This window comes from Cheilinus undulatus, linkage group 19 (genome assembly GCF_018320785.1).
Source record: "Cheilinus undulatus linkage group 19, ASM1832078v1, whole genome shotgun sequence".
NCBI lineage: Eukaryota > Metazoa > Chordata > Actinopteri > Labriformes > Labridae > Cheilinus > Cheilinus undulatus.
Window position 1 is genome coordinate 8,576,650 of NC_054883.1, and position 25,645 is coordinate 8,602,294.

General features: G+C 39.9%; 1 protein-coding gene across 2 annotated transcripts; it reads right to left on the reverse strand.

Annotated features, from left to right (window-relative positions):
- Positions 1–315: 315 nt before the first annotated feature.
- On the reverse strand, positions 316–25,409 carry emilin2b (elastin microfibril interfacer 2b). Of its 2 annotated transcripts, XM_041814382.1 has the most exons (9): positions 25,255–25,409; positions 24,965–25,090; positions 19,710–19,873; positions 17,790–19,568; positions 3,327–3,536; positions 3,197–3,250; positions 3,067–3,117; positions 2,861–2,977; positions 316–1,928 (listed from the first exon to the last, which is right to left on the reverse strand). In XM_041814382.1, the coding sequence occupies exons 1-9, from the start codon at positions 25,389–25,391 to the stop codon at positions 1,594–1,596; spliced, it is 2,973 nt and encodes a 990-aa protein (XP_041670316.1). In that variant the 5' UTR covers positions 25,392–25,409; the 3' UTR covers positions 316–1,593. The 2 variants fall into 2 exon arrangements, with proteins under 2 accessions (XP_041670316.1, XP_041670317.1); XM_041814383.1 differs by lacking the exon at positions 3,067–3,117.
- Positions 25,410–25,645: the final 236 nt, after the last annotated feature.

Consider the following 25,645-nt stretch of genomic DNA (forward strand, 5'->3'; position numbering starts at 1 on the left):
CAGTTTCACTTAATAGGTTCAAAAATTATATTACTTAGTCACTGCAGGTAATTATTCAGTGCCTGTGCCAGCAATCTGGTGGCTTGTAAGAGTAATACTCCCCCATGTCAGTGGGTGGAGGTAGGGAGCACAGCAATTTCCTCCGCCAAGGTGGTTATGTGATCGGCAGGGTTTGTTAGTTTATTAGTTTGTTAGTTAGTTTGTTTGTTAGCAACATAACTCAAAAAGTTATGGACAGATTTTGATGAAATTTCAGGAAATGTCTGAAGCATAAGGAGGAACTGATTAGATTTCGGGAGTGATCCAGATCACCGTCTGGATCCATGAATTTTTTAAAGGATGCTTTACTATTGGGAGATAGGGCTGGTGGCGGAGGTCTGCACTCACTGAGTGCTTTTCTAGTTACCTTATCAATTTAATACAACAGAATTAGTGATGCATGATAAATGTGGCGGTGACGTGAAGTGCAACAGCAATGGATAAACATTTGAAAAGAAAAATAAAGACTCTGACCAGGGTCCTGGTCAAAATTCTAACCAAGATGAGATGCCTAGTGTGAGTGGTGGTCAAAAGAAGCCAAAAGCAGGGAGTTTGAGGCAGTACAGCGAAAGTTAAAACAAGAACACAGACCATTTTGTTCGCCTGTGGGAACAAACTGAGAAACAGGCAACTTTAATGAGAAAAACCACAAAGAAAGCTCTCAAAGCTAGCTAGTTAATAGCTGAACTTGTAACGTGTTTTTTGGTTTGTGGTGTGCCCTAGGATTTTTCTTGATTTTAAAATGTGCTGTGCCTCAAAAAAGGCTGAAAAACACTGCTTTAAGCTCTGCTGCGTTGCTAGTTAGCAGGTTAACTATGTGATTGAGTGCATGTAAATTCAAGTTTTCTGAGAAGTGGTAGGAGTTAATTTGCATACTACTATCTACATTTTCTTGACTATATCGTCACATTCTTATTTTACAATCTGCAAAAAACATGAAAATAACTGGTTAGAGATCAAAGATTCACTGGGCTCATAAAATATAATGAGGATCTTGAAAAGTATTTAATTCATTGTCAGACTTTCTGTGTATACCCTGATCAAAGGGCAGGGAGTCCCAATCCTTGCCTGAATGGAGGTGAAGGGTCAAGGTTTCACCGCTACACCTTGTAGTGAAGAGTAGAGGTAAAAGAAATGGGACTGAGCCGATAATCTTTAAAGAAAAATCATGATTAAGAACGACAGAAATGACGAGTGTACAGTAGTTTCATGGTACTAAATGTCACTTTGAAGTCTAAGGTTGAAACGAAGGTGTCTGCAGAGGTCAGACATGAATGGTAAAGAGAAATATTTCTTAGCAGTCTAGATCATGAGCTAAACCTCATAAAGAAATCACTGCAATGTAAACACTATATATTAGTACTCATGATAGAAACCATCTCTATTCATATACTTTATTTTCAGTTTTTGCTGATCCCTTTCTTTCTATCTGGTTAGTAGATCGTCTCTCTTCTGATAAAACACAATAATGAATGAAATCATGAATCATCATTAATGAACATCTCTCTACTCAGGGTTTATATCAGGTATCAGTTGTCCTTAAAAGAGGCAGGGCTACCGTTTGGCTGGACTGGGGTAAAGAAGCACACCACTGAAAGTCGACAGGATCTCTGGAGAGGCTGAGATTGCGAGTTTCCCAGCGGTCATGACGAGTCCCACTCGGTCTCCTCTCTTCAGCGTCAGAACCAGGCTCAGTGACGTCGAGCTGCTGCAGGTACAGTTAGCGTGTGACGGCAGCGGCGCTGCAGCTCCTGATAGGAAACCTGAGGAGTCCAGCTTCTGGACGCTGCGATTGGACACGGACAGGACGGCCTCCACCTTCTCGCCTCGCTGGGCTGTGAGGATGGCGGTCAGCAGGTAACGTCCATCTATGGGAGCTGTGAAGATACCTGAGAACACGGAGGGATATTCTTTATTAACAGTCATTTCAAATGTTAATATCTACCACTCTGAGTCAGACAAGATGCTTCAAACTCTTTAAATTATTTAAATGATTAAAGTATTCAGACTCCCTTTGCTTTGTTTCAGTTTTTTCTTTTTGCTGTAGCCTGATGCTACAAGTGTGCTACCTGCTGATACAATTGTGTGTGTGTGTCTTGGCTGGATGGGGTGGTGGTTAATAAAGCAAAAAAAAAAAAAAGAAATTGAAATAACTAAGACACTAAATTCATGAAAAAGTACAGTTTTATATTAGTTACATGCCTGATTGTTTATTAGAGCAAACAGATTTCCAAATAGCTGGGAAAAGCAGTCATTACACCAATCTTAAAAACAGGTAACTATGATTTAAGGAGCAACTTCCACCTTGTCTCTGTTCTCCCTGTACTGTCAAAGGTCCTTGAGAAAGCTGTGGCGGAGCAGCATCAGTATGTTTAAACCTTATCTAAAAAGTATGAGGTTTATTAAAGGCATCATAATCTTAATAAAATAAACACTGTTTTTTCCTCGTCAGAATCCAGATAGATTTGTTTTCTTTTATCAACGTAAGAAATATATAATAATTTTTGATTATTTACAGAACAGAGGCAACAGGATACATGGTTCATGTAGTAAAGAGTGTACTATTACATATATTGCTCACACTTAGTTAAAAAACATACTTGACCCTACATTTTTTCTAAGAAATCCAAAATGTACGCTCTCATCTACAGTTAAAAATAACTGAAGGTAAAAAATAAAAAATAAAAAGAAAGAAACAGTTAACAGCAAGCATCTGTTGACAGCCAGTTTTTCTATCTATTGTAAAAACTGAAAGTCAGAGTGAATTATCAGGGGTTGTGTTTAGTTTATTCTGGACCAGTGAGACTGCAGCAAAGGTTACCTGTCTGAGCGTCATAGTGTCCTCCATCGTTGACAAGCACCTTATTGAACCGAATGATTCCTATCTCTCCGGGGAACGGCAGAAGAGTCAAACCAGCAGAGAATGACACGGCCTCACCTGAGCATGTGACAGGAAGCACGGCATGTTAACAAACTTTATACCAGCTGAGACGGAAAGCTGGACAGTAAGGAGGAAAAAACTCCAACCTGATGTCAAAGTGGTTTTCTGTGGTGGTGTGATTTGGGTCATTTTCATATCTGGTGATCAAAGATAAAATATCTTACTTACTTTTGAAAGAATCAGCCGAGATGCAGCAAGAAAAGAACATGTCTTTACCTTTGGTGGTTGGTGTACTGGTTTTCAGAGAGTCCGTGGATGTGGACGGTGAAGCTGTAAAATAAAACGTAAGACTTAAAACTATGAAAACCAGCAGAGCAGAGAACATTTAGGTCTGTGAGTGTCTCACCTGGAGCCCCAGCAAATCCCTGAACAGGCGTCGTGCTGCCGTCCGTCCCCTTAGGCAGCTTGGACGAGGTCATCATGCCGGGAGGTCCCGCCACTCCGGTCTCTATGACAGTCGGCTGCAGGAGGGAGGGGTCCAGGGGCCCGACGGGCTGTGTGATGCTGTGACCTGAACCTTGGGAAAGTCCTGCGTCATCCACGCCAACCCGAACACCTGAAAATGACAGATAAGGTGTTGAGCGATGGGGCCGAGGCTGCAGGTCAGACAGAGACAGATGTGAGGCCAGATGTTTGGAGGTCAGACGTGTTAACAAAGCAGCTGGTTACAAAGCTTGCCCATGGAGCTCTGGGAGAAAAAGCCCACAAAAACTTTAAATTATGAGCAGAAGAGAAAGTCTCACTCTCGCCTGACAACTCAGATAGACAGGTAGGAACTGAACTTTGGGCCTAGTGTACTTATCTCTACATTACAAAGATATTTACTGTGAAAATCCAATATTAAAGCTGTAAATCTTATTCATGCTGACCCCCTGGATGTCTCACACATGTCCAAACTGATCATTTATGCCGTCAACACTGACAGGAGAGTTTTTTCACTCTGACAAATCTGAGAGGAGCTGAGATCATAAAGAGTTTTTAAACACAATTTACAGTCATGGATGAAAGTATTGGCACCCCTGAAATTTTTCCAGAAAATACAACATTTCTCTCAGAAATTGTTAGAATTACAAATGTTTTTGGTATACACGTGTTTATTTCCTTTATGTGCTTTGGAACAACTCAAAAAAGCAGAAGAGAAAAGCCAAAATTGACATAATTGTACACAAAACTCAAAAAATGGGCCAGACAAAATTGTTTCTACCCTCAACTTAATATTTGGTTGCTCACCCTTAGGAAAAAATAACTGAAACCAGTCACTTCTTATAACCATCAATAAGCTTCTTACACCTCTCAGCTGGAATTTTGGACCACTCTTCTTTTGCAAACTGCTCCAGGTCTCAGATTTGAAGGTTGCCTTCTTGCAACAGCAGTTTTGAGATCTCTCCACAAGTGTTCAATCGGATTTAGATCTGGACTCATTGCTGGCCACTTCAGATCTCTCCAGCTCTTTGTCTCCAACCATTTCTTGGTGCTTTTTGAGGTATGCTTGGGGTCACTGTCCTGCTGGAACACCCATGACCTCTGACACAGACTCCGCTTTCTGATCTTTTGATAGTCTCCAGATTTCATGATTCCTTGCACAGTCAAGGCACCCAGTGCCAGAGGCAGCAAAACAAGCCCAAAACATGTTTGAACCTCCACCATGTTTGACTGTAGGTACTGTGTTCTTTTCTTTGTAGGCCTCATTCTGTTTTCTGTAAACAGTAGAATGACGTGCTTTTCCAAAAAGCTCTACCTTAGTCTCATCTCTCCACAAAATGTTCTCCCAGAAGGATTGAGGCTTACTCAGGTACATTTCTGCAAACTCCAGTCTGGCGTTTTTATGTCTCTTTGTCAGCAGTGGGGTTCTCCTCTGTCTCCTGCCATAGCGCTTCATCTCATTCAGATGACCACGTATGGTCCGAGCTGACACTTTTGCACCCTGAGTCTGCAGGAGAGCCTGAATTTGTGTGGAAGCTGACTGAGGATGTTTATCCACCATTCCAACTATCCTGCGTTGCATTCTGTTGTCCATTTTTCTCTTCCGTCCACGTCCAGGGAGATCAGCCACAGCTCTATGGGTTATAAACTTCTTGATTATATTACACACAGTGGACAAAGGAATTTCAAGATCTCTGGAGATGGTCTTGTAACCTTGAGATTGTTCATATTTTTCCACAATTTTGCTTCTCAAGTCCTCAGACAATTCTGGGCTCTTCTTTCTCTTCTCCATGCTTGGTGTGACACACACAGGCACACAACACAAAGGCTGAGTCAACTTTTATACATTCTAACTGGCTCAAGATGTGATTTCTAGATTGCCAGCACCTGTTACTGCCACAGATGAGTTTAAATGAGCATCACATGCTTGAAATAAAAATGATTTACCCACAGTTTTAAAAGGGTGCCAACAAGTTTATCCAGCGCATTTCTGAGTTTTGTGTTAAATTATGTCAATTTTGGCTTTTTTCTTCTTTTTTTGTGTTGTTCCAATGCACATAAATGAAATAAACGTGTGTATACCCAAAACATTTGTAATCGCAACAATTTCTGGGAGAAATGTTGTATTTCCTGGAACAATTCCAGGGGTGCTAATACTTTCATCCATGACTGTAGACAACTTTTTTTTCATGCTGGCTGCTGCTTCTACTTTATTCACTTCTCTTTTTAGGTTATTATAACTCATCAGCAAAACAATAACGCAATGACACACTGCTGCAGTCTCAAAGAAGACCATCACTAGGAGTCCTGCACAGACCAAGAAAAACTCCACTCTACAGAAGAGACCCCTTCAAGCCAGACTGATGTGTGCCTAAAGAAATGGATGACCTAAAGAAAGATTATCCATACTGGGAGCAAGCTTTTTGGCTCTTTGGCTATAGAGATGTTTCTTATGTTGGGAGAAAGAAGAGAGAGGCATGTAAACCATAGAACAGCAACCCCGCAGTGAAATATGGCGATAGGAGTACTACACTATGAGGACGCTTCAGTGTGCCAGGGAGTCTTATAAAGATAGAAGGAATCATGAAGAAAGAATGTGAAAATTTTCTGGGTCTGGATTGTCGCTTTGTCTTACAACACGACAACAACCCCAAACATGGTCAAAGAACTACCCCAAGAAGACCAAAGTGAACATTACTGACTGGCCTGCACAAAGACCTGACTTAAATCCCATTGAAAATCTGTGTGGTGACCTAAAGACCAAGGTCCAAGAGCTCGAGAGATTCGCCGAAGAAGACTGGGCTGGGATTCCTCAGGAGACGTGAATATTAAAACAAACGACTTCAGGCTGTTATCCAGAAAAAAGGAAACACAACAGCATCCAAAATAAAACTAGGATGTTTGGAAAAGCTGTGGTAAAAATTCCTTGTTCTGTTTAAAAGCACTCCTAATAATTTTGTCTGTGCCTGTAAAGTGTTTCTGTGATTTGTTTTGTTTTTTACTTTCAGAACTTAATGTTTTTTTTTTTTTGTTTTTTTTTTAAGATTTATTTTGGGGCTTTTTCGTCTCTTTATTCCATAGTGAAGGACAGTGGATAGAGTTGGAAAAGGGAGAGAGAGTGGGGAGAGACATGCGGTAAAGGGTTGCGGGCCGATTCAAACCCGGGCTACCCACATGTATGGGTAGCACCTCAGATTGCTTGGCTATCTGTGCATTCCATTCAGAACTTAATTTGCAAACTAAAACTACAAGGACACTGCCCAAAATTACCTGTACCATGAGTATTTTCATCTCCAGTTCATGAGAAAACTCTGTTGACAGCAAACTTCTATCATTGAACAAAAAAATCTCATATTCCCAATAATCCCACCAGTATGTCTCTATCCAAAAGTGAAAACAATAGGGATGTAAAAATGCCTTGCAATACAACTAAAAACCAACATAAACTACTTGTTTTTAACTAAAAAGAGCGCTACATGCTTTTACATCAGTATCTGGCGCAGCTTAACTAATCAGATGTTCCACAGTGCATTTCTGCAGAAGTACCACAATGAAGCTCTGCTATCATTACATCTAGAGACAGTCATGCTGATCACTACAGTGATTATATTGGTGATATTTGGTGTCCCTTTCTGATAATTCACAGTGTGTTTAGCATTGCGGGAAGGCGATAGAGCATGGCACAGCAGGAGCTCCACATACAGTACACCCAGTCAGACATGAGCATGAACAGTTCCTAATCTCTTCCCGTTATCCCAGAGGGGGATCACTTTGCAAGGCAAAACGTCACAGGGGTGTAAGAATAAAAAAAAGAAATGTAATTCCATCTGTCTGACTCAGACTGTCTTAAGATCACTGTTTTTTCAGTTTTTATAGACAGGCTTCTTACTATCCGTCTGAACTGCTACTCACAGTGTTTTTAAACACTTCCTACTTCATCAGGTTTCGAACTTTTAATGACTTTTTCCACCAGCAAATAAAAAAATATCGTAAAACAACATGCAATCAAATCCTGTCTCTTCTACTTTCATTTTAACTTTACAGGACACTCATACTCGTGTTTGTTTATGAGAGCACCTTCATTGACTCTCATTAACAGAGTGATTATCTGAGCATGTTATTGTGGCAGTAAAGAGAGAAAATGACAGACCGCTGCTCCGTCAAGCATCATACAGTGATCACGATCCGCTACATTCCTGAGATGGATCCTGGACTTTATCAACAGATCACCCCTCCTGGCTGGGGGGTACATTGTCGCTGTTTCCCCCTGGTCCACGCTGAGACAACAGCTCTGCTGTTCAAAGGGGGAAAAGACGCACATTAAAGGCATACCAGCAGCATACCGGGGCACGGCCACATGTTCCATCTCCACACAGCCTGTCCCCTCACCCCGGGGGAAAAGGTAATTTGGTATAAAAGGCAGAGAGGCCTGCCTGTTAAAAACACCATGTGTAGAGGAGCCGGTGTGTGACCGTAAAACAGCGCGGGGGGTAAAAGTCTGCACATGTGCTTGTGTTTCACTGGGCTGCGTTTGTTAGTCTTCTTGCTCCTCGTATAAGTCGAGGTATGTGCTCAGTGAGCAGCCTTTGATGGGAGGAACTCAAAACTGATTTCAGGCATCTAAATGGACAAACACAAACATGTATGAACATGTTGCTGGCTTTGGCCAACAATTCACTATTTCAATCCACTGGCTGAATATAAAGATGGACAGCACATCTCCACATCATTTCACTGAACAAAAGCGAAGCCAAAATACCCCTCAATTATGGACTATACATTAACATTGATGGAGTGACAGCTGTCTGAGAGTGAAGTCAAAAGGTTTGGTGCTGCCCTAGTTGACTGGCTGTGGTGTAGGTCCCAAGCCCCACCTCCTCCATGTTAACAGATGGGACATCTATAAACTATAAGTTAAAATACACGTCCAAATTAGGAATACACGCGGTCAATCACTGAAATGGTTGAATTTATCAAATTAGCTGCCACAGGATTTATGACTCCGTTCAATAAATTACCCATCATTTTTATAAACACAGGCTTGAAATCCCCGTCTTTAAAGCTCTTTTAAACAGTAGTGAACCTCCCGCCACTAGAGGCCGCTGTAGCTTTAGTTAATAGCAGCTGCCTTCCTGTCTGGCACTTTACCGGATGTAAACATGAGAAGCTCAGCAGTGGCTTAGTGGTTAGTGTGTAATAGGAAGACAGTGGTATCACAGCTTTTAAAGTAGTAAATAGAAATAAAGTGGCATGTTGGCTGTCGAGGGTTAGACTCAGGTATAACTTCCACCTGAAGTGAAAAAAGGCTACATATCAAAGCACGATATTAATCTGCAAAGAGGAATGAAGGCTGGCAGCGCTAGCTTGTATATCAGGCTAACATCACACCTGCTGACACTTTGACCCTGTGAGGAATTTGACTGTTTTCTAAGGATTTTCTCCTCTTTAGACTAGTAGGTTAAACAAAATTTAAGTAAGCGCTTAGCTGAATACAGATAGACGCTTAGGCACATCCTTAGACCAAATAGTTTTTGTCAAATCCTGATACTGTCATGATAGTCTTCATCATGATAGTTTACATCAAAGTGATCATAGTTGTAACCAAACAGTGGTCATAACTTAGTTTTAAGTTATCTGATGCAAAAAAAGAGCAGAAATAACATCAAGACTGACACCTCTATCGACAAATGTGACTCATTTTAGTGTTCTCAATCAAATTAGAAGGGCAGAGGAGGAATGGTGAAAGAAAATAACCAAAATAATAATAATAATAACTTTTATTTATGTAGCACTTTTAAAACCAAGGGTTTACAAAGTGCTTTGACATGCAAAAAAACAAAGCAGAACCCAACAAGAGATAAAGACAGGAAAACAACAAGAGAACACTCAAGGTAAGAGAACCTAGGCAAGATCAAACCCCAGGCTACATGTTCAGCCCAAACAACATTATAACAACATGAGACATAATCAGAACTAAAAATCCAAAGAAATCACAAGAGCTTAGATATCCCATGATCAGATAGGGGCTACTTAATCAAGGTACTGGACTGAAGCATTGACTCGCTAAAAATAAAGTTATTATTATATTATTAAAAATCATATACTGCATTTGATACTGAAACTGGTCTTGGTATTGGTTTGGGGTAATGGTCTCACATGGGAGAGAGTGTTTGACCGGATCAAAGAGGTGAGGTAAATAAATGCAGCTGGATCTGGTGCTGGATCTGTGTGAAGTAATTGCACCCTAACCCTGCTGGCCCCAGATACGACATCCCTGTGTGTCACAAAAATGGCTGTTTCCCACATTACACACCACACAATAATGACTGCTTTGCAATTTAGTGCGTGTTGACTTTATGAGTCACTTTGAGCGAAAACAATCTGGACTCTAAAAACTTTGATTTTGAAACCAGTAAATCCAGAGAGGAAGAAAGCGATGGTTAAATGACTCCCGTCTGATACTGTAACGCCCTCTCTGTCAGGATAACAGGGGATAAATAAAGCCGTCTCTGCAGGCACCTCACTTTACAAGCTTTTATTGTTCTCGAGGGCTTTGTGTCAGGTCCTGTCATGCCTTTGGCGAACGGGGTTATCATGTTTGACCGCAGAACAGAGCACGTCACCTTCGAGTTACCTTATCTCTGTAGGTCACTGACCTCCAAAACCCAACGCAACCACAGAGTCTCGTCAGGAGCAGGAAAGCATGCTTACTTATCTCAGAACGTTCCTACAACAGAGCTCAACAACGCTGTTCAAGTTAAAGTCAACTTTTACACACTAGGATTTGATCTAAAGCAAATTAAGAGATAAAGAAACTTACTGTTTCACACTTCTAGAGGCTCTTGGTATTTTTTGGCTTACTGCCAAAAAGTAACAGGTCATCGTACTGAGAAAAGGTTTAAAGAGGCGATAGAGGACAGTTTCTGGAAGGCAAAATTATCATATTAAGAGAGCAGTTGTGAAAAATCCACTGATGAGAAGCAAACAGGTACTTGAAGCAGCTGGTGCCTCTGGATTCTCAAGAACCTCTGGATGCAAGTTCCTCCAGAAGCTTGCTGATGTTTGTAAAGCTGTATTTCAGCAACCCTTAACCAATGCCTACAAGGGGAAATGAATGCAGTTGGCTCAGAAATATATGAAGACTAATTTTCAAACAGTTTTATTCACTGATGAATTCCGTGCTACACCGGATGGTTGCCGGATGGCCGCCATGTCCCAACAAGGTTGCAGCATCAGCAAGGAGATGGTGGAGTGATGTTTTAGACTGGAATAATAGGAAATGAGTTAGTAGTCACCTTTAAGGTGCCTGAAGGTGTCAAAATGACCCTAGCAAAATACGTGAAGTTTCTAACTGCCCATTTCCTGCCATGGTATAAAAAGAAGAACTGTGCCTTCCGGAGTTAAATCATTTTCATGCAAGACAACTCATCATCCCATGCTGCAAAAAATACCACTGAGGTCTTGGCTGCTATGGGCACAAAGGGAGAAAAAATCATGGTGCGGCCACCGTCATCCACTAACCTCAACCCTATTGAGAACCTGTGGAGCATACTTAAAAGAAGATAAATGAGGGTGGATGGCAGTTTACCTTAAAACAGCAGCTCACAGAGGCAGTTCTGCCATCCTCAAAGGAAATACAGGCAGAAACTAAGGATGCTCCTAAGTGTCTATTTCCCCATTTGGCTAAACGCTCGATTAAATTTCATGTAACCGACTAGTCTAAAGAGGAGAAAATCCTTAGAAAACAGTCAAATCCTCACAGGGTCACTGTGTCAGCAGGTGTGATGTGTCTGAAATACTCTCTACAGCGTGGCTATCGTTAACATCGTGCACATTAATATCATGCTTTGATGCATCATTTCACTTTGGTTGTGTAGTTATACGTGATTTCAACCCTTGACAGCCTACATACCACTTTATTTCCATGTACTACTTAAAAAACTAATCTGCTGCTCCTAAGAGAATTATAGACGGGGATTCAAAGCACGTGTTTATAAAACATAATAGGTAGCTAGTTGAACCGACTTGTAAATCTTGCACCGGCTAATTCGATAAACAAATTTAACAGTTTAACTGTGTGCATCCATAGCAGAAACTACACATGGACTTACAGGTTCAGTGGATGACAGAGTTGTTAAGGTGCTATCAAAGAAGGGCTCTGTATTTATATGGACTTGATCTGTAAAGATGTTTTTGATTGAAATAGCTTTGACAGGAGAAAAATTACCTCCTAATGCAAAAAATTACAACAGATTTCTGTTTCAACCCTTTAGAAACTATTGAGTGTTTCTAAACAGTTTCTCATAATTTGGAACACTACATTTAAGTTATTCTGGTATTTTGTCAAATAAAATCCAGATTACAATATAATTCCTACTGACTGCCAATTATATAGACTATTTAGGAAAAAAATGAACAAAAACAGTATATGCATAATAATTTGGATCACAGTACAGTGCGGGTACTCTCTTATTCTCTCCCTGCTATCATTATCCCCAAATAATAATTCATCTTTATCATCAAAACGAAAGGATTTTATTACATAGAAGTTATGGAATAGTGTTTCTTTAAAATTGATTTATGAGACTTTAACACAGCAGACAATAATGAGCATTGCTTTTCTTGCATTGGGCAATAATAACTGCATGATCTACTGATTAATAGATAAATATATGACTAGTCTGCATGTTAACAAAAGTCTATCTTTATATAAGACTGGATATTTCAAACATCTCAAACATTTTCTTTTAAAAACTATAGACCATAGTAGGGGAAACTGTTTGACATTTGAATATTAACTCTAGCCAGAATGACTAATAATAAGTGGCATTTACTGCTTCTTCCAAATTAAAATTTTGAGCTAATAAAAAAGTGGGAAACAAATAGGTTCAAACGTACTTGGCTGCATTTTTAGCAAACAAATTGAATGCTTCGATGGATGTTTAGTTTAAAACAGCATGCTAATGCTTTATTAAACTATTATTTGACATTTGATAGATCAATAAAAAAAGCTTAAACTACTGAAATCTGCCTTATTATATGGGTGCACCTACTTCTTTTTCACAAACTACAAATCCCAAGGTCAAATGACTTTAATGTTGTTATTTCCAAGTCAGTGTTAATTTTATCGACTAAAACTATGTCTAAAAATGTTCATCGACAGCCTTTTAATCCATGACAAAAACTAGACAAACTAACAAAAATAGATCTGTGATGGCTAAAACTGACAAAAAGTAAGCTTAGTTTTTGTCAAGATGATTAAAACTAGACTAAAGTGTAATTTAGTTTTCATCAGACATTCAAAATCTGTGATATTTCTCCACTGTGGGTAAATCTGTCAAAAAACAATGCATCTGTAGCTATTCTCCTGCTCAGCTGTAGAAAGCAGGACCCCAGGTTTGGCAGGGTGCAGAGAACACACTACCATGATTTGGTACCAGAGTTAGGCAAGAAAATAAATGCTTGGACTACAAGTAAAGACTGAAATGTGAGACTTTTTATGTACTAAAACTAGACTTAAATGTTTTTGAGTTTTCGTCAACTAACACTAGACTGAAACTAAAAGGGTAAAAATGACTAAAATGGGACTAAATATACACAACATTTCATCTAAAGACTAAGACTAATATTAAAAATAGCTGCCAAAATGAACACTGCTTCGAGCAGCTGCAGCTTTAACGTTAAAGTATGCGGACAACTGTTGACTAAAGAAATGGGCTGTAAAAGTAAAGCTCAGTGGCTTTTGTGATTCTTTCATGTTGTGCCAACAGGCCATAATAAATCAAAGAGTCAAAGTCATGATCAGTTTAACATCTTGCTTCTCTCTTCGTCCCTCTCCTGACCCTCTGGTTCAAGGTTTACACCACAATGACATCATGGTAAACACGTTGACATATGGCCTTTGGGACCCCGCTGCAGCTTTTAGTGTTTGGACTGTTTATTTCCATGGGAGAGGAACTCAGCCGTGGAAGTTTAAAAATGTGAGAAAGCTGCAGACTGGCTTTAAGAGACAGAAGTAAAATAAAAGACTAAAAGAGGGTGTGAGGAAACTCAGGGATGTCAATCCAGTAGCACCTAATCTAAACACACTGACGCTCTTGGCTTGGAAATAAAGACGCCCAAGAGTGGTCTCTGTGAGTGGATCACTGATAAGCTGTGTGGAGATCTCCCTGTAATGGACTCCTCCAAGCTGCATTTTCCAGTCCCTTCAGATAAGCATAAAGAGGGACAATGGGATGAGGCGGCATAATGACTCCTGTTAACAACACTTTGGGCATGAGTGGAAATTGTGCATAATGGGCCCACACTTGCAAAACTTCCCACTGACAGAATGATGAATTAAACCCAATTTTATGGCAGCAATCAAGGGGTGGGGTGGCAACATGTCCTAGACATCAGATCCAATAAAACTAAAGCCCACAAAGACATATCAAAAGCAGAAATTGAAACATATTTTGATGTAAATCCTCTGGTCTTGGATTTAGTTTGGAACCAGCACAAGAAGTAGGACTAATTTGTTCCTCCCTATCCTCCTATGAGATTTCTGACTGGCCCATGAGCTGCATCACCTGCTCTATAAACCCATGATTGAAAGCTAACTTGTCCCACAGGAAGACACTTGGCTTGTAAACATGCTGGGTGTGATTCTAGCTCACGTTTACGACAGCAAGAGCCAGAAAAGTCCAGCAATGTCTCATAGGCATCATTAAAGAGTGGATTCATATGAGAAGAATGCAACATATGCAGTGATTTTAAAGTCTCTACTCTCAACAACAGAGCACAGTCCCAAAACAAGAATTTCCAAAATATGTACCGCAGAAAGTCAGATATCCATATGGTGTCGAACAAGGTGAACAGCATAAATCTTTAGATATTTTTTTTAACTTGAACTCCTACAGAGTAGTTAAAAGCATCTGCTAAAACACAGCTGACAAACAATTAAAGTACAAATGTAGGTCAAAAAGAAGGACTGGGGTGGTTTCTTTGGTGGTGTAATTATGTAGAAACCTCACAGAAAGGGAAGAACATGAGGCGCAATACTTGACCTGTGGCATCAAAAACCTAATGTGGACATCTGTGCAAAATTTAAAGAAAATCCCTTGAAGTATTCTAAAGATATCTTGTCCACTAAAAGGCTAAATCTTGACGTTTGACCTTGAAAATCTAAAGACTTAACTCCTGAGTTAGAGTAGATGTTTGTGCAAAAACCTCAAAGCCTTCAAAAGATATCATGTTCTCATAAATGGCTCAGAAAGCAAGGGATGAACATGTGGCTTGAAGTTTGAATAAAATCCTTCAAAGATACCTTCAAATGAATGCCCTGGTAAAGCAAAGGATAAACATGAACTTGAGAAAAACATTTCTCCCTTTTACTGTGTTAAATTGGTGCATAATATTGTTTGATATCAATCACAGGGCCCTGAAACAAATCAAATGGATATTGAATAGTTATTTATGTACAAAGAATCCATAATGCATTGCAGTGCATAGTGATGTTCCCAGATGTATAATATACCATCTGACTAAATGCAAAATATAAATGGGTTCAGTCGACTGATCTAAAGTCGAAAAGATAAATTCTGTTAACCAACCTTACACAGCAATGGTGCATTAATCTCACATTGTCATAATGTTATAACGTTGATGCTCACATGCTTGTGTGGTATAGTGCCACTCTTTGCTTCATTTATATGAGTATGATCTGACACAGCCTCTGGACAACATTATCCCCACTTTCTACATCAAAATAATCCTAAACTGTGCTGTTCCTATGACAATGACTTTCACAATCTAGAGTTCATCCCTAAGTCAGAATGGACACCTTTGCTCTAAGGCAGGGGTTCTCAAACTTTTGGGGGCTGGGACCCCTTCCAGGGCAGAACATTTCCCAGGGACCCCAACATAACCCTCATGCTGATTCCTCACCCTTCACATGAAGATACATGACGGATTTTCATCTTCTGTCGTTGTTCTCAATAAAACCAAACTTGAGACAGCTGTCATCAGATTTTCTCAGTTTATCTGGTTAGGGCCGAGCATCACTTGATGAATATCTACCCATTGTTGCTAGCTTGACCTGAGCAAAGGGACTGATGCGTGATGAATAATAGAAGAACTTGATATGTCACAATCTTATCTGAGCCGACTTATGTGGGAATCATTGATTTATATGGTTGTTATATGGTGCTGACCCTAAACCAAAGCAGGGGACGCTCATGAGGACAAAACCGGGACCTTTGACATAAGTCAGAGTGAAAATTTGTGCAAAGTTAATAGAAAAACCCTCAAAGGGTTCTTGAGTTATTGTGTTTACAAGCAAGAGATGCTCATGAGCCTATAAATGACTAAAATTCAATTAGTTCATTCTCAAGTCAGAGTGAACATTTGTGCGAAGTTTGAAAAAAAGATAGGGTTGTTCCAACTCTGATACCAGTATCAGAAACACGTCCCACACTGCTTAAAATGCAGGTATTGGTATCAGTGAGTGCACAAGTTAATGGACCGATTCGATACTTTGCTTCATTTAGCCATGTTAAAAGTTAGCGCTATAAACCATAAATCAATTCTTCTTCACTACTGGAAAGCACGTCATGTACAGGCTACCGTTTTAGAGCAGCGAAGAAGAAGCAAAGAATGGTGCGGCTACAAGACAGTTTTTCTCTGAATGCGATCATTAAAATGTCTTCCAGACCAGCACTGTCGTACACAAGATGTGACACAGTTTATCAAAACTGAAATAACTTTTGAGCCATAAAACACTGCCTAAACGTGACATTGAACGCCTTTTTTTATCCATTTTAATCGTATTACGACCATTTATTACCACTAGCCCAAATGCTAACGCGAATGCTAACCGCCATATTTTGTACTCTTTGTGAGGGTCAGTCAGCCAGTTTCAGGCTGTTTCATAATCACGTCATGCTGCCCAGATAGAGCATAATATACAGAGAGACAGCCTGTGATGCAGCTCCCTGTATTATTGTTATTTTAATATTTAGCAGTGAAACTCAATAATCAGCAGAAAAACAACTCACACAGGTCACAGAGAGGCTGTACATTATGTTTCCATTTGTTGAGATCTAAATTATTTTTCTATTCTGCACAGTTAGTCCAGAAAGTTCACACCAGTATCAGATCAGTACTCGGTATCGGCCAATCCCCAACACCTTGGTATCGGAACATCCTTAGAGGAAAAGCCCTCAGACTGTCCTGGAGAGATATTGTGTCCACAAGCAAGGGACTCTTATGAGTCCCATGACCTTGACTTTTGACCAACCAATTACAAAACCATCTTGAGTCAGCGTGGACTCAAGATAGTGTGCAGTTTGTTTCTTTTGGTTCAAAATACTGTGTTCACAAGAGTAGCCTGGAAAATCAAGGCCCAGTGACTGTGACCTTTGAGTTTGAAACTCTGCAAGTGGACATTTGTGCAGATTTTGATGAAAATCCCTCAAAGGGTTCTTGAGATATCCCTTTTACAAGAATTGCCCAGTCAGACTGACAACCTGACAACACAACGCCCCAGCCTTGGCTATCACAGCTGCAGAAGCATGAGAATAATTCTACACATACATCCAGAACGTTAAGTTTCTGGACAAACAGACTCATAAAGACCGACTTGGATGCACAAAAAAAAGCAAAGTGAGCAAACCATCTCAAAGCCAAGGTATTGCTCAACACAAAGTGGGCTCTATTCATCCAAGCATGTGTCTTTAATCAACCCTGCCTCCTTTAACTGAGAACATGGTTAAATGAAAATCCCACTTCCTCTTACACACTCACTGAAACACACTCCAATACTACAGCCTCTCCAATACTACAGCCAACATGTGATACACAAATGGACCCTAGTCCAAGCAATGATCTAAAAGAGCCGGGAAGTATTACAACTATTTGACTGAGCTCAAGCATCAACTTTTGATTTTTTAAGGATAATAACTCTACTTTAGCTTGATATAAAAATGGAAATGGTTGCTCGTCATCTTTGGTAACAGCTAAAGGAGAAGTCCAAAAGAGAGGATGGTCTCAGCTGGTTAATTGAAATGCTACACATTTTGCCATCAATTTTAAATTTACAATAATTTTTACAATGGTTTTAGCAGGTACTGATACATGTTCAACAGTAAGCTTACACTAGCTAATTTTAGCAATCTTTCATATCAGACCAAGAGTGGTGGTAACAGGGGTCAGTTTGAGTTTCTAACCCTTGGCAAAAGTCTTCTGTCATGTATGTAGAAGGAGATTCAAGTTTGTATTTAAAGATGGAGAATCTATTATCTACCCAAAAATTCTATGATGTTTGAATTTCTCTATCCCAGGAATAAAGATGTCACTCATATGTAGGGGCAAATTACAAGGGCCAACTAATGCATGCACTGATGCTTACCTGTCCTCCCAGGGTTGCTGTTAATCAGCTCCTGAAGATCTCTGGCAATACTAGAGATGTGGTTCTGAAGGTTCTGACTGGCTCCCCTCAGTCCCCCAATGTCTTCGGAATGACCTCTAACTGTAGCATTCAGCTGGTTCACACAAGTCCACAACCCAGTGACATGTTTATTTAGACCTTCTTTGATCCTCTGAAGGCTACCAGAGATAGGATCCAGCTTGTTGCATAAACTCTCCAAACTAACGATGCGGCTGTCCATGTGAGAAACCTCTTTTCCGATGTCCACTGTTTGTTCCCGGCAGTTATCAGCCTCGGCTTTCACCTGCATGGCCAACGCACCCAGACGGTTTCTCAGCTCGTGATTCTGAGTCTTGTGGAGCTCCAAAAGATCCTTAACTTCCTGATCTGCTGCAGATTTATCTTGACCCAATGTAGAGTTGAGGCTCTGGATTGTCTGAGACTGCTGGTTAGCCACTTCTGATAGTGAATCCTCCAACCTTCCCAAGTGTCCTTTCAGACCATTTAACTCGCCGCTGACATTGTCAATGCTTGTGCTGTAGTTGAACAGTTTCGCCTCAATGGCTCCAAGGCCATCCATATTGGCTTTACGGCCAAATTCTAAAGCATCTATGGCTGTTTTGCAGCTCTTGAAGTCTTGTTGAATGCTTTCTACAACACTTATATTAGCTTTGCACTCTTTTGAGCACAGCTGGTCCAAGACATTGAAGCGCTTCTCCAAGCTTTGAATGGAGCCCTTTAGTGACTGAATGTCTCCTTGTAGATTGTTTGGACTGTCTGGGTGGCCACCAGCCGATGAGTTGATGCTTGTATCAACAAACACGGTTGTGAGTCTATCTTCCACGGAGGCCAGCTTGTCCTCCAGGGTCTCCTTCAGGTCTCTGAATGCCTCTTCCCGTTCTCTCTTTAGCTTCTCCTCCACTGAAAGGCACCCAGTATCTACTGTCTTCTCAGATGAGTTCAGACGGATCTCAAGGTTCTCCACACGAGCCAGAAGTGGATCAGTTTCACAGTTCCTGGCAACAAGCTTGGTTTTCAGGTCCTGGATTTCACCACGGAGATCAGTTTCCTTTGAGTCCATGAGCTCAGCCAGGCTGAGGTAGTTGGCTTCTTGTCCCTCACACTGCTCCCGAACTGAGAGGATCTTATAATCGCATGAGTTCTTCAAGTCCGCCAGTTTGATTTCCATACCCTCCATTAATTCCTCTCTCAGGGCGCTGACTTTCTCATCGATGTAGGCTCGCATATCTGCGTCACTGGTTGAAGGGGCAGAAGTATGTGAAGGTAGGTGGTTCTGGGCAGCCTCCATTAGCAGATGAATTTGTCCGTCATGGCGGCTGACACGTCCCAACAGGTCATCCAAGGTGTTCCTTTTGGTCTCTAGGTCCTGTGACACCTGGCTGATCTTGTTCATGACCTCATCAATTGGTGCTGGATCACGCTCAAAGGAGAAGTCCTGCACTTGAACCGTTCGGGCCTCTTCCCCCCTGGCGCTGGCGGGCTGTTTGTAGTTATTCATCAGCGTGACAAACATTTTACTGGCATCTTCCTGGAAATCCAGTCTCAGGTTGGATGACATGTCTGTCATTCTTGCCTGCATGTCGAGGACCATCTGGGACAGCCTCTGAACCTCGGCCTCCAGGTGTTGTGCATTTTGCGATCCTCCATGACCCCCTAGGTGCCTGTGACCTGTCTGACCTGCAAGCTGCCTCTCCCCTCCCCATGGATGGTTACTCTGGCTGTCTGTCCGCTGTGATGGCACTAAAGGGAGAAATAAAAATAAGGGCTGGGTCAGAATAACATGAATCTACATTTTCTGACATTCTTCCAGCAGTCACATATATGTTTATGTCTGTTTCCTATAGTCCCAAGCTAAATTTCCTAAGTGATAAAATCTTTCACCTTGAGGGAATTGCATATGTCCTAAGGCAGGGGGAGCTTGAAGCATCTTCATGTCTTTCACCTCCCTGCAGTCCTGTCCCTGGTACCCTGGGCAGCATCTCCACGCCAGCTCTGTTACAGTCTTGTATCCAATCTTGTACATAGGTCTGAAGTGAGTCCGATATCTAAAAGCACACACAGACATCAGAAACCATGGATACTTAGCATTGTTTTGGTTAATGATGTGATTAAATATTTGCAATAAAAACTCTGTCACTAGATCATTAATAATAAACCTTGCACAACTCTTCCTGCAAACTTATAACCACAGTACAATAAATAATATATCTGCTGACATGTATGACTGGATAAACACCAGTCACAGTTGCAAATAATGAATCATGCAGCTGGCAGGACAGCGCTTAATATTTTCTTCCACTGCCCATCGTGAAGACTCTGTTGGCCCTGTCATCCACTGATGAACTCCATCTCTCATGTGTTTGTTGCTCAATGAACAGAGAAGCCAAACAAAAGCAGAACACAGCCAGTCTGTGTTTACCATGCATGCAGATTCAACACAGATGGCTGAATTAAACAGCCTTGTAAGTTCTGTTTCTAAGATTCTCCTGCGACTACATCTCATTTGTGCTAGGGGACGTACGTTTGATCAGGATCAGCTTTATCAGCCAAGTATGCTTACAAAACAAGGAATTTGACTCCTGTTAGCTTTGCTCTCAGTGTACAGAAATTAAACATTAAATAAATAAAATAAACTGAAAAATGTATAAAGATTTCAGATTTAAAAATGTCTAAGCTTCAGTAGTTATTTTGCTGGTATAGACAAGTCAGTGTGCATTGATAGTATAGTTGAAAGATGTGCAAAGGGTGCAAGGACTGGACTAAACATGATCATATGTATGAAACATGCAAGGATATGGGCAGATATACATGAGAAAGATGAGATTTGCTTGATATGAAGATAGTTGATTTGTGCCATGTGCATATGAGGTGAGGCATTTTACCACAGAGAGCCTTATTACAACATCTGAGTACAGTAATAGATTAAATTAGTTAATAGTATGCTAAATAGATTAATTAATGCAAATATGAATGAGGTAATGCATTTTACCACAGTGAGCCTTCTTTCAGTGTTTGAGTACCAGTGAATAGATAAATGGCTTGCAGCATTTCAGTATGTAAATAAGATTAAACTACTTATTAGTATAAGTAGATTAATAGTGCAAATATGCATTTGAAATGAGGCGTTATACCACAGAGAGCCTTCTTACAATATCTTAATTACCTGCAGCACATGAGAAGAGCTAACAGATTTCATTAGTTATTAGTATGGTAAGTAGATTAATTAGTGCAAAAATGAATGGAAACACCAAAGATGAGGCAAATTAGTGCACATTAATCATGCAATACTGCAGATTTATAGTTATTTTTATTTTTTTTACTCTGCCACTTTTCTGTATATTTTACATTATTATGGTGAGAATCAATGTCCTTTCCAGTTCATAGTTAAAAAGAAAAAAAATCATGCATGCAAAAATGTAACTTGTGTTTAAAAATGAACACAGAAAAAGTCAAACGAGTATTTAATTTCAAAGTAAAATATCTAAATGAAAAATATTGATTACACAATTATTTTTGAGATACAAAATGACACAAGGATGAGTTGACATGCTTTTCCATAAAACTTAAGACATGGAACAAAGACAGGTCAAACCATCAGAGCCATCAGAGCTTATTCTTAGAATTCTAACAGGAAATCTAAATTAAATTTTTTTTTAAATATTACATAACTAAGTGAATTTTAGCAGTGATGAGACTCATAATAGAAATAAAAATATTTTTTTCCATTGAAGTATACTAGTACTTAGACAGTTTATTGTTGTTTATTGTTATAAAACTGACTCAAATCCCACAAAAATCACTATTTTTACTACTTATTTTTCTTTATAACTCCATATTCACACCTATTTTACTAGTTATACCTTAACATTTTCTATAAATCAGTGTAATTTACCACTTGATCATTTTTAAGTTTTTTACAAGCATGTAGCAACATCTAACTACACTATGGAGCACTGATATCTACTATTATCCAGCATTATGAAAAGTTATTTGTCATAAACAAAACCCTTGGTATGGTTGCTAGATGAAATGGCCCTATGTCTTATTACAGACACCATTTTCACCCCTAAATGGGTGTTTGTCCAAATATGGTTTCTTCATTTTTCACATAAAAATTACGCTAGAAATTCTACACAAATAAACCTACCATGACATTTAGGTCTACTCTTCACCTTTATGATGTGTGAATTTCATCAACTTGTCATAGTTAGTTTTGAGTTTAGGGAAATTTGTTTGGGACCAAAAGAGACAGAAAACAGAAATTTGTGAGTTCTGGAGGAACCAGGAAGCTTGAGACTCTCTGGGCCACTGTTCATTGGTCAGATGCGGTGATGTCACATTCTTTGATGTTGACTGGTCTCCACTGATTGGCTGAGAAAAATCACTCTGGTTCTACTGTATTACTGGTAGTTGGGGGAGGCTACAAAGGATGTCTACCAATGTGACAATATATTATCATTATATTATTATTATAGGGTTCAGGGGTTTTCAGGAAGTACCTCTATTAATGCTAGTAATCCTTCTATTACAAGCCTGCTTTGCTGCCTGAAGTCTGGAGCCAGTGGACACCACCAAACTGTGAGATTCCTCCCTGGAGATACTCCTTTACTGCAGCTGCCTTCAGTTGCTGCTTGTCTTTGGCTCTTTCTGCCTTCAGCTTTGTCTTCAGTTGTTGAAAAATGTGCTCTATTGGGTTGAGCTCAGATGACTGACTCGGCCATTGAAAAATATTCAATCTCTGTGCTTTCAGTTTTCTTCATTTGCGATGAAATAATCAGGGAACACGCCACACATGGCCATGAAAATGTTCCCCAGTCAGCCATCCAGTTACTTCTCAGCTCCTGATCATGAGAGTACTGTAAATGAAATGACCCAAATTCCTACATAGTAAATGCAATATTTTTGTGAAACCCTTTAAATCAAAGCTGAAAGTCTACACTTCAGTCACATCCTGATTGTTTTATTTCTTTTAATTTTCAACCCATTGTGGTGGTAAACAGAGGACAAATAATGTCAACTGATTTCGTGTCCAAGTAATTATGGACCTAACTGTATGTAGAACAATGTCTCTTATCTAACAGGAAGTTGACCGTGCAATGTTAAACATGAGGAAAATTACAAAAGTGTTCATTTTAAGGAGAGAAACCTCTGTGATTTAAGACTCATACTTAATGCCAACGAGACCAAAATGATGCACTTCTCAAGGTCTAAGTCACAAGTTCAAGGCCACGCTCAGATTTTTACCTTAAACAGTGAGGCAATTGAATGTGTTCAAACATGTAAGTACCTCAGCTTTTTGAAAGAAAGTCTGTGTTTTAACCATCATATTGATTCTCTTGCAAAGAAACTGAGGGTGAAAAGAGGTTTCTTTGATCAAAACAAATGCTGTTTTTCTTTTGTTGCAAGAAATAAACTCATTCAAGCAACATTTTTGTCTGTAATGGATTATGGTGATGTTCTCTACAGGTATGCTACCTCATCCTCTCCTGGACTCAGTCTACCATGCTGCCTTGCGATTTATCGCTGGTCTGAGTTTTTGGACCATCATTGTGTTTTATATGAAACTTGGTTGGTTGTCCTTATACAACAGAAGTATGAAACATCGGTATATCTTTCTTTATAAGGCTATTTTACATGAATTACCTTCTTATCTCTTCTCTTTACTGACTCCAAAAGCCGTCAGTAGCTGTTAATCCACGTTCTCATGGATTCATCATGTATTAGATTCCTCGCGCTCGCTCTGTCTTTGGTCAAAGAGCTTTTAATGTTTTTGCTCCATCGTCTTGGTCAGAGTTACAGGGCCATCTTAAATTTGAGCGCTGTGTTAGTTTAGGAGATTTCAAATCTAGAATTAGGGAACATTTGACCAGTGTGTGCACATGTTTTTCTGCTGAAAGCTGCTGATTTGTTGATCGATGTAACCTTAGTTCTATGTCCTGTTTAATGTCATATGTGTGAAACTTATTGGGCAGCTGTTTTAGCCAGGACTCCCTTGTAAGAGATTTTGTTAAACTCAGTGGGAATAAATCCTGGTTAAATAAAAGTTAAATAAAAAATAAAATAAGGTCATAAATAGTAAAAGCTTTTTAATAGCTCAAACTTTTGATGGAAAATTGAAAGTGATGCTCTGCACCAAAACCAGTTACAAGTAGGGTTGTTCAGATACCGATACCGGTACCAGTATCGGAAATACGTCAGATACTTCTTAAAAAGCAGGTATCGGTATCGGTGAGTACACGAGTTTATGCACCGATCCGATACTGTTTGAAAGGAAAAAATGGTATCAGAACATCCCTAGTTACAAGTTTGTGTTACGTTTTCATTTATAAAAACAGGCTGCATTAATGATGTCCCATCCACCCAAAGAGAGTTTAGGTGAATGGGAGAGCATGTGGGTGGTTGAAACAGTGATAGAAAATTATCAACAATACAATAGAAAACCTGTATGAGTGCACTGTGCGCTCTAAATGAGTGTTTCCAGATCTCTTTATGAGTGGAGCCCTCATCAATCACAAAAATGTTCATAGATATCCTGGATTCTGCTAAATGTTTATCTTTTGCTTGCTGCTAACCAGACAAAAAGGTCTGACAAAGTCCTGCTTATCCACTTTAAACTGATACAGACCTGGCCTTTACTCAGTGATAATCAATCAATTAAATACATTTTTCAAGCACTATTTGAACTCAGATGAAACAAATACAATGCAAATTCTAGATGCAAAAGTGAATGCCATTCTTTCTTTGAATGTGATAAGACCTTTAGATCCCCTTTCCTTAAACAAAGCTATCAAAAGACTCATTCAAAAACTGTCCCAATATTCTTGGTTTAACCACAACCATCTCTGTTAACTGTGGCTTTGAAGAAAATACAAATACAAGGGATCTGCTACAGTATTGAAGTGTAAAAATAATACGTAGGAATACAAGAGGATGTAAAAGGAACTTGACAGCCTACACTGAGAAAATAAAAGAAACCAACAGCTTCTTCAAATGCCTTGCTACATGGTTTATAATATAGTAGTGGCGTGATAACAAATCAGAGTGAGATATTTTGAATACACTAAAAAAAAAAAACAAAAGAAAAAAACCCAAAGAAAATTCAGCCTCCACCCATTCATAGACCTTGGGGAACTTACATCACTTCTTTGGCACAGTTCGGCAGCTCCGGAGGACACGGCAAAGCCTCCGGCTGCACGAAACTCTCCGTGCCTCCCACGACGGCACAGGTGACGTTCTTGTGCACAACGTAGGCACACCAATTTCTGCGGAAAATTAACAGTTGGTGCAAAAACATTAGCGCGTAATGATAGCATGGAGTACTTTTACGCAGTTGAAAGAAATTACGCACGGTAAAGGCATCAAAACAGTCGAACTACTTGCTATTTTATTTATTGAAAAAATACTGTAATCACTTTATTGTACTCACTTGTTTCTCTGTCGTGTGTCGGAGCCTGAATACGCGTTGCCTTGGAACATGCTATAATGGAAAGGTGTTCCGCTGATAAAAGTTATGAAGAGGTGAAGAAGTTGCAGTCCGCAGAGTACGCGCTTCATTGTTGCCATTTCAATAGTGAGATATCCTTCCGCGCTGATCAGAGGGATCAGTTATGAAACTCTGATCCAGAGATGAGTGAAGGCACTGCTGGTTGTAGCTTCTCGATGCTGCGGAGACATAAAACACGCTCCCTCCTGCGTCCTGAGTGTGACGTTTTCGGGACACCATCCAATACTGACGGATGCCCCCCCCCCCAAGACCTCTCTCTCACACGGACGCTGACACTCAAACCAAGTAGAAAACGCACCAAAATTAAATCATG

Bases quoted from the DNA above. Each gene is read 5' to 3' on its own strand.
- emilin2b (XM_041814382.1), bottom strand. From the start codon at position 25,391: ATGGCAACAATGAAGCGCGTACTCTGCGGACTGCAACTTCTTCACCTC. The intron at 19,874-24,964 runs GTAAGTTCCCCA...GTGTGCTTTTAG, and splicing joins AACTGTGCCAAAGAAGTGAT to ATATCGGACTCACTTCAGAC. The intron at 1,929-2,860 runs GTAACCTTTGCT...CCGTGTTCTCAG, and splicing joins ACACTATGACGCTCAGACAG to GTATCTTCACAGCTCCCATA.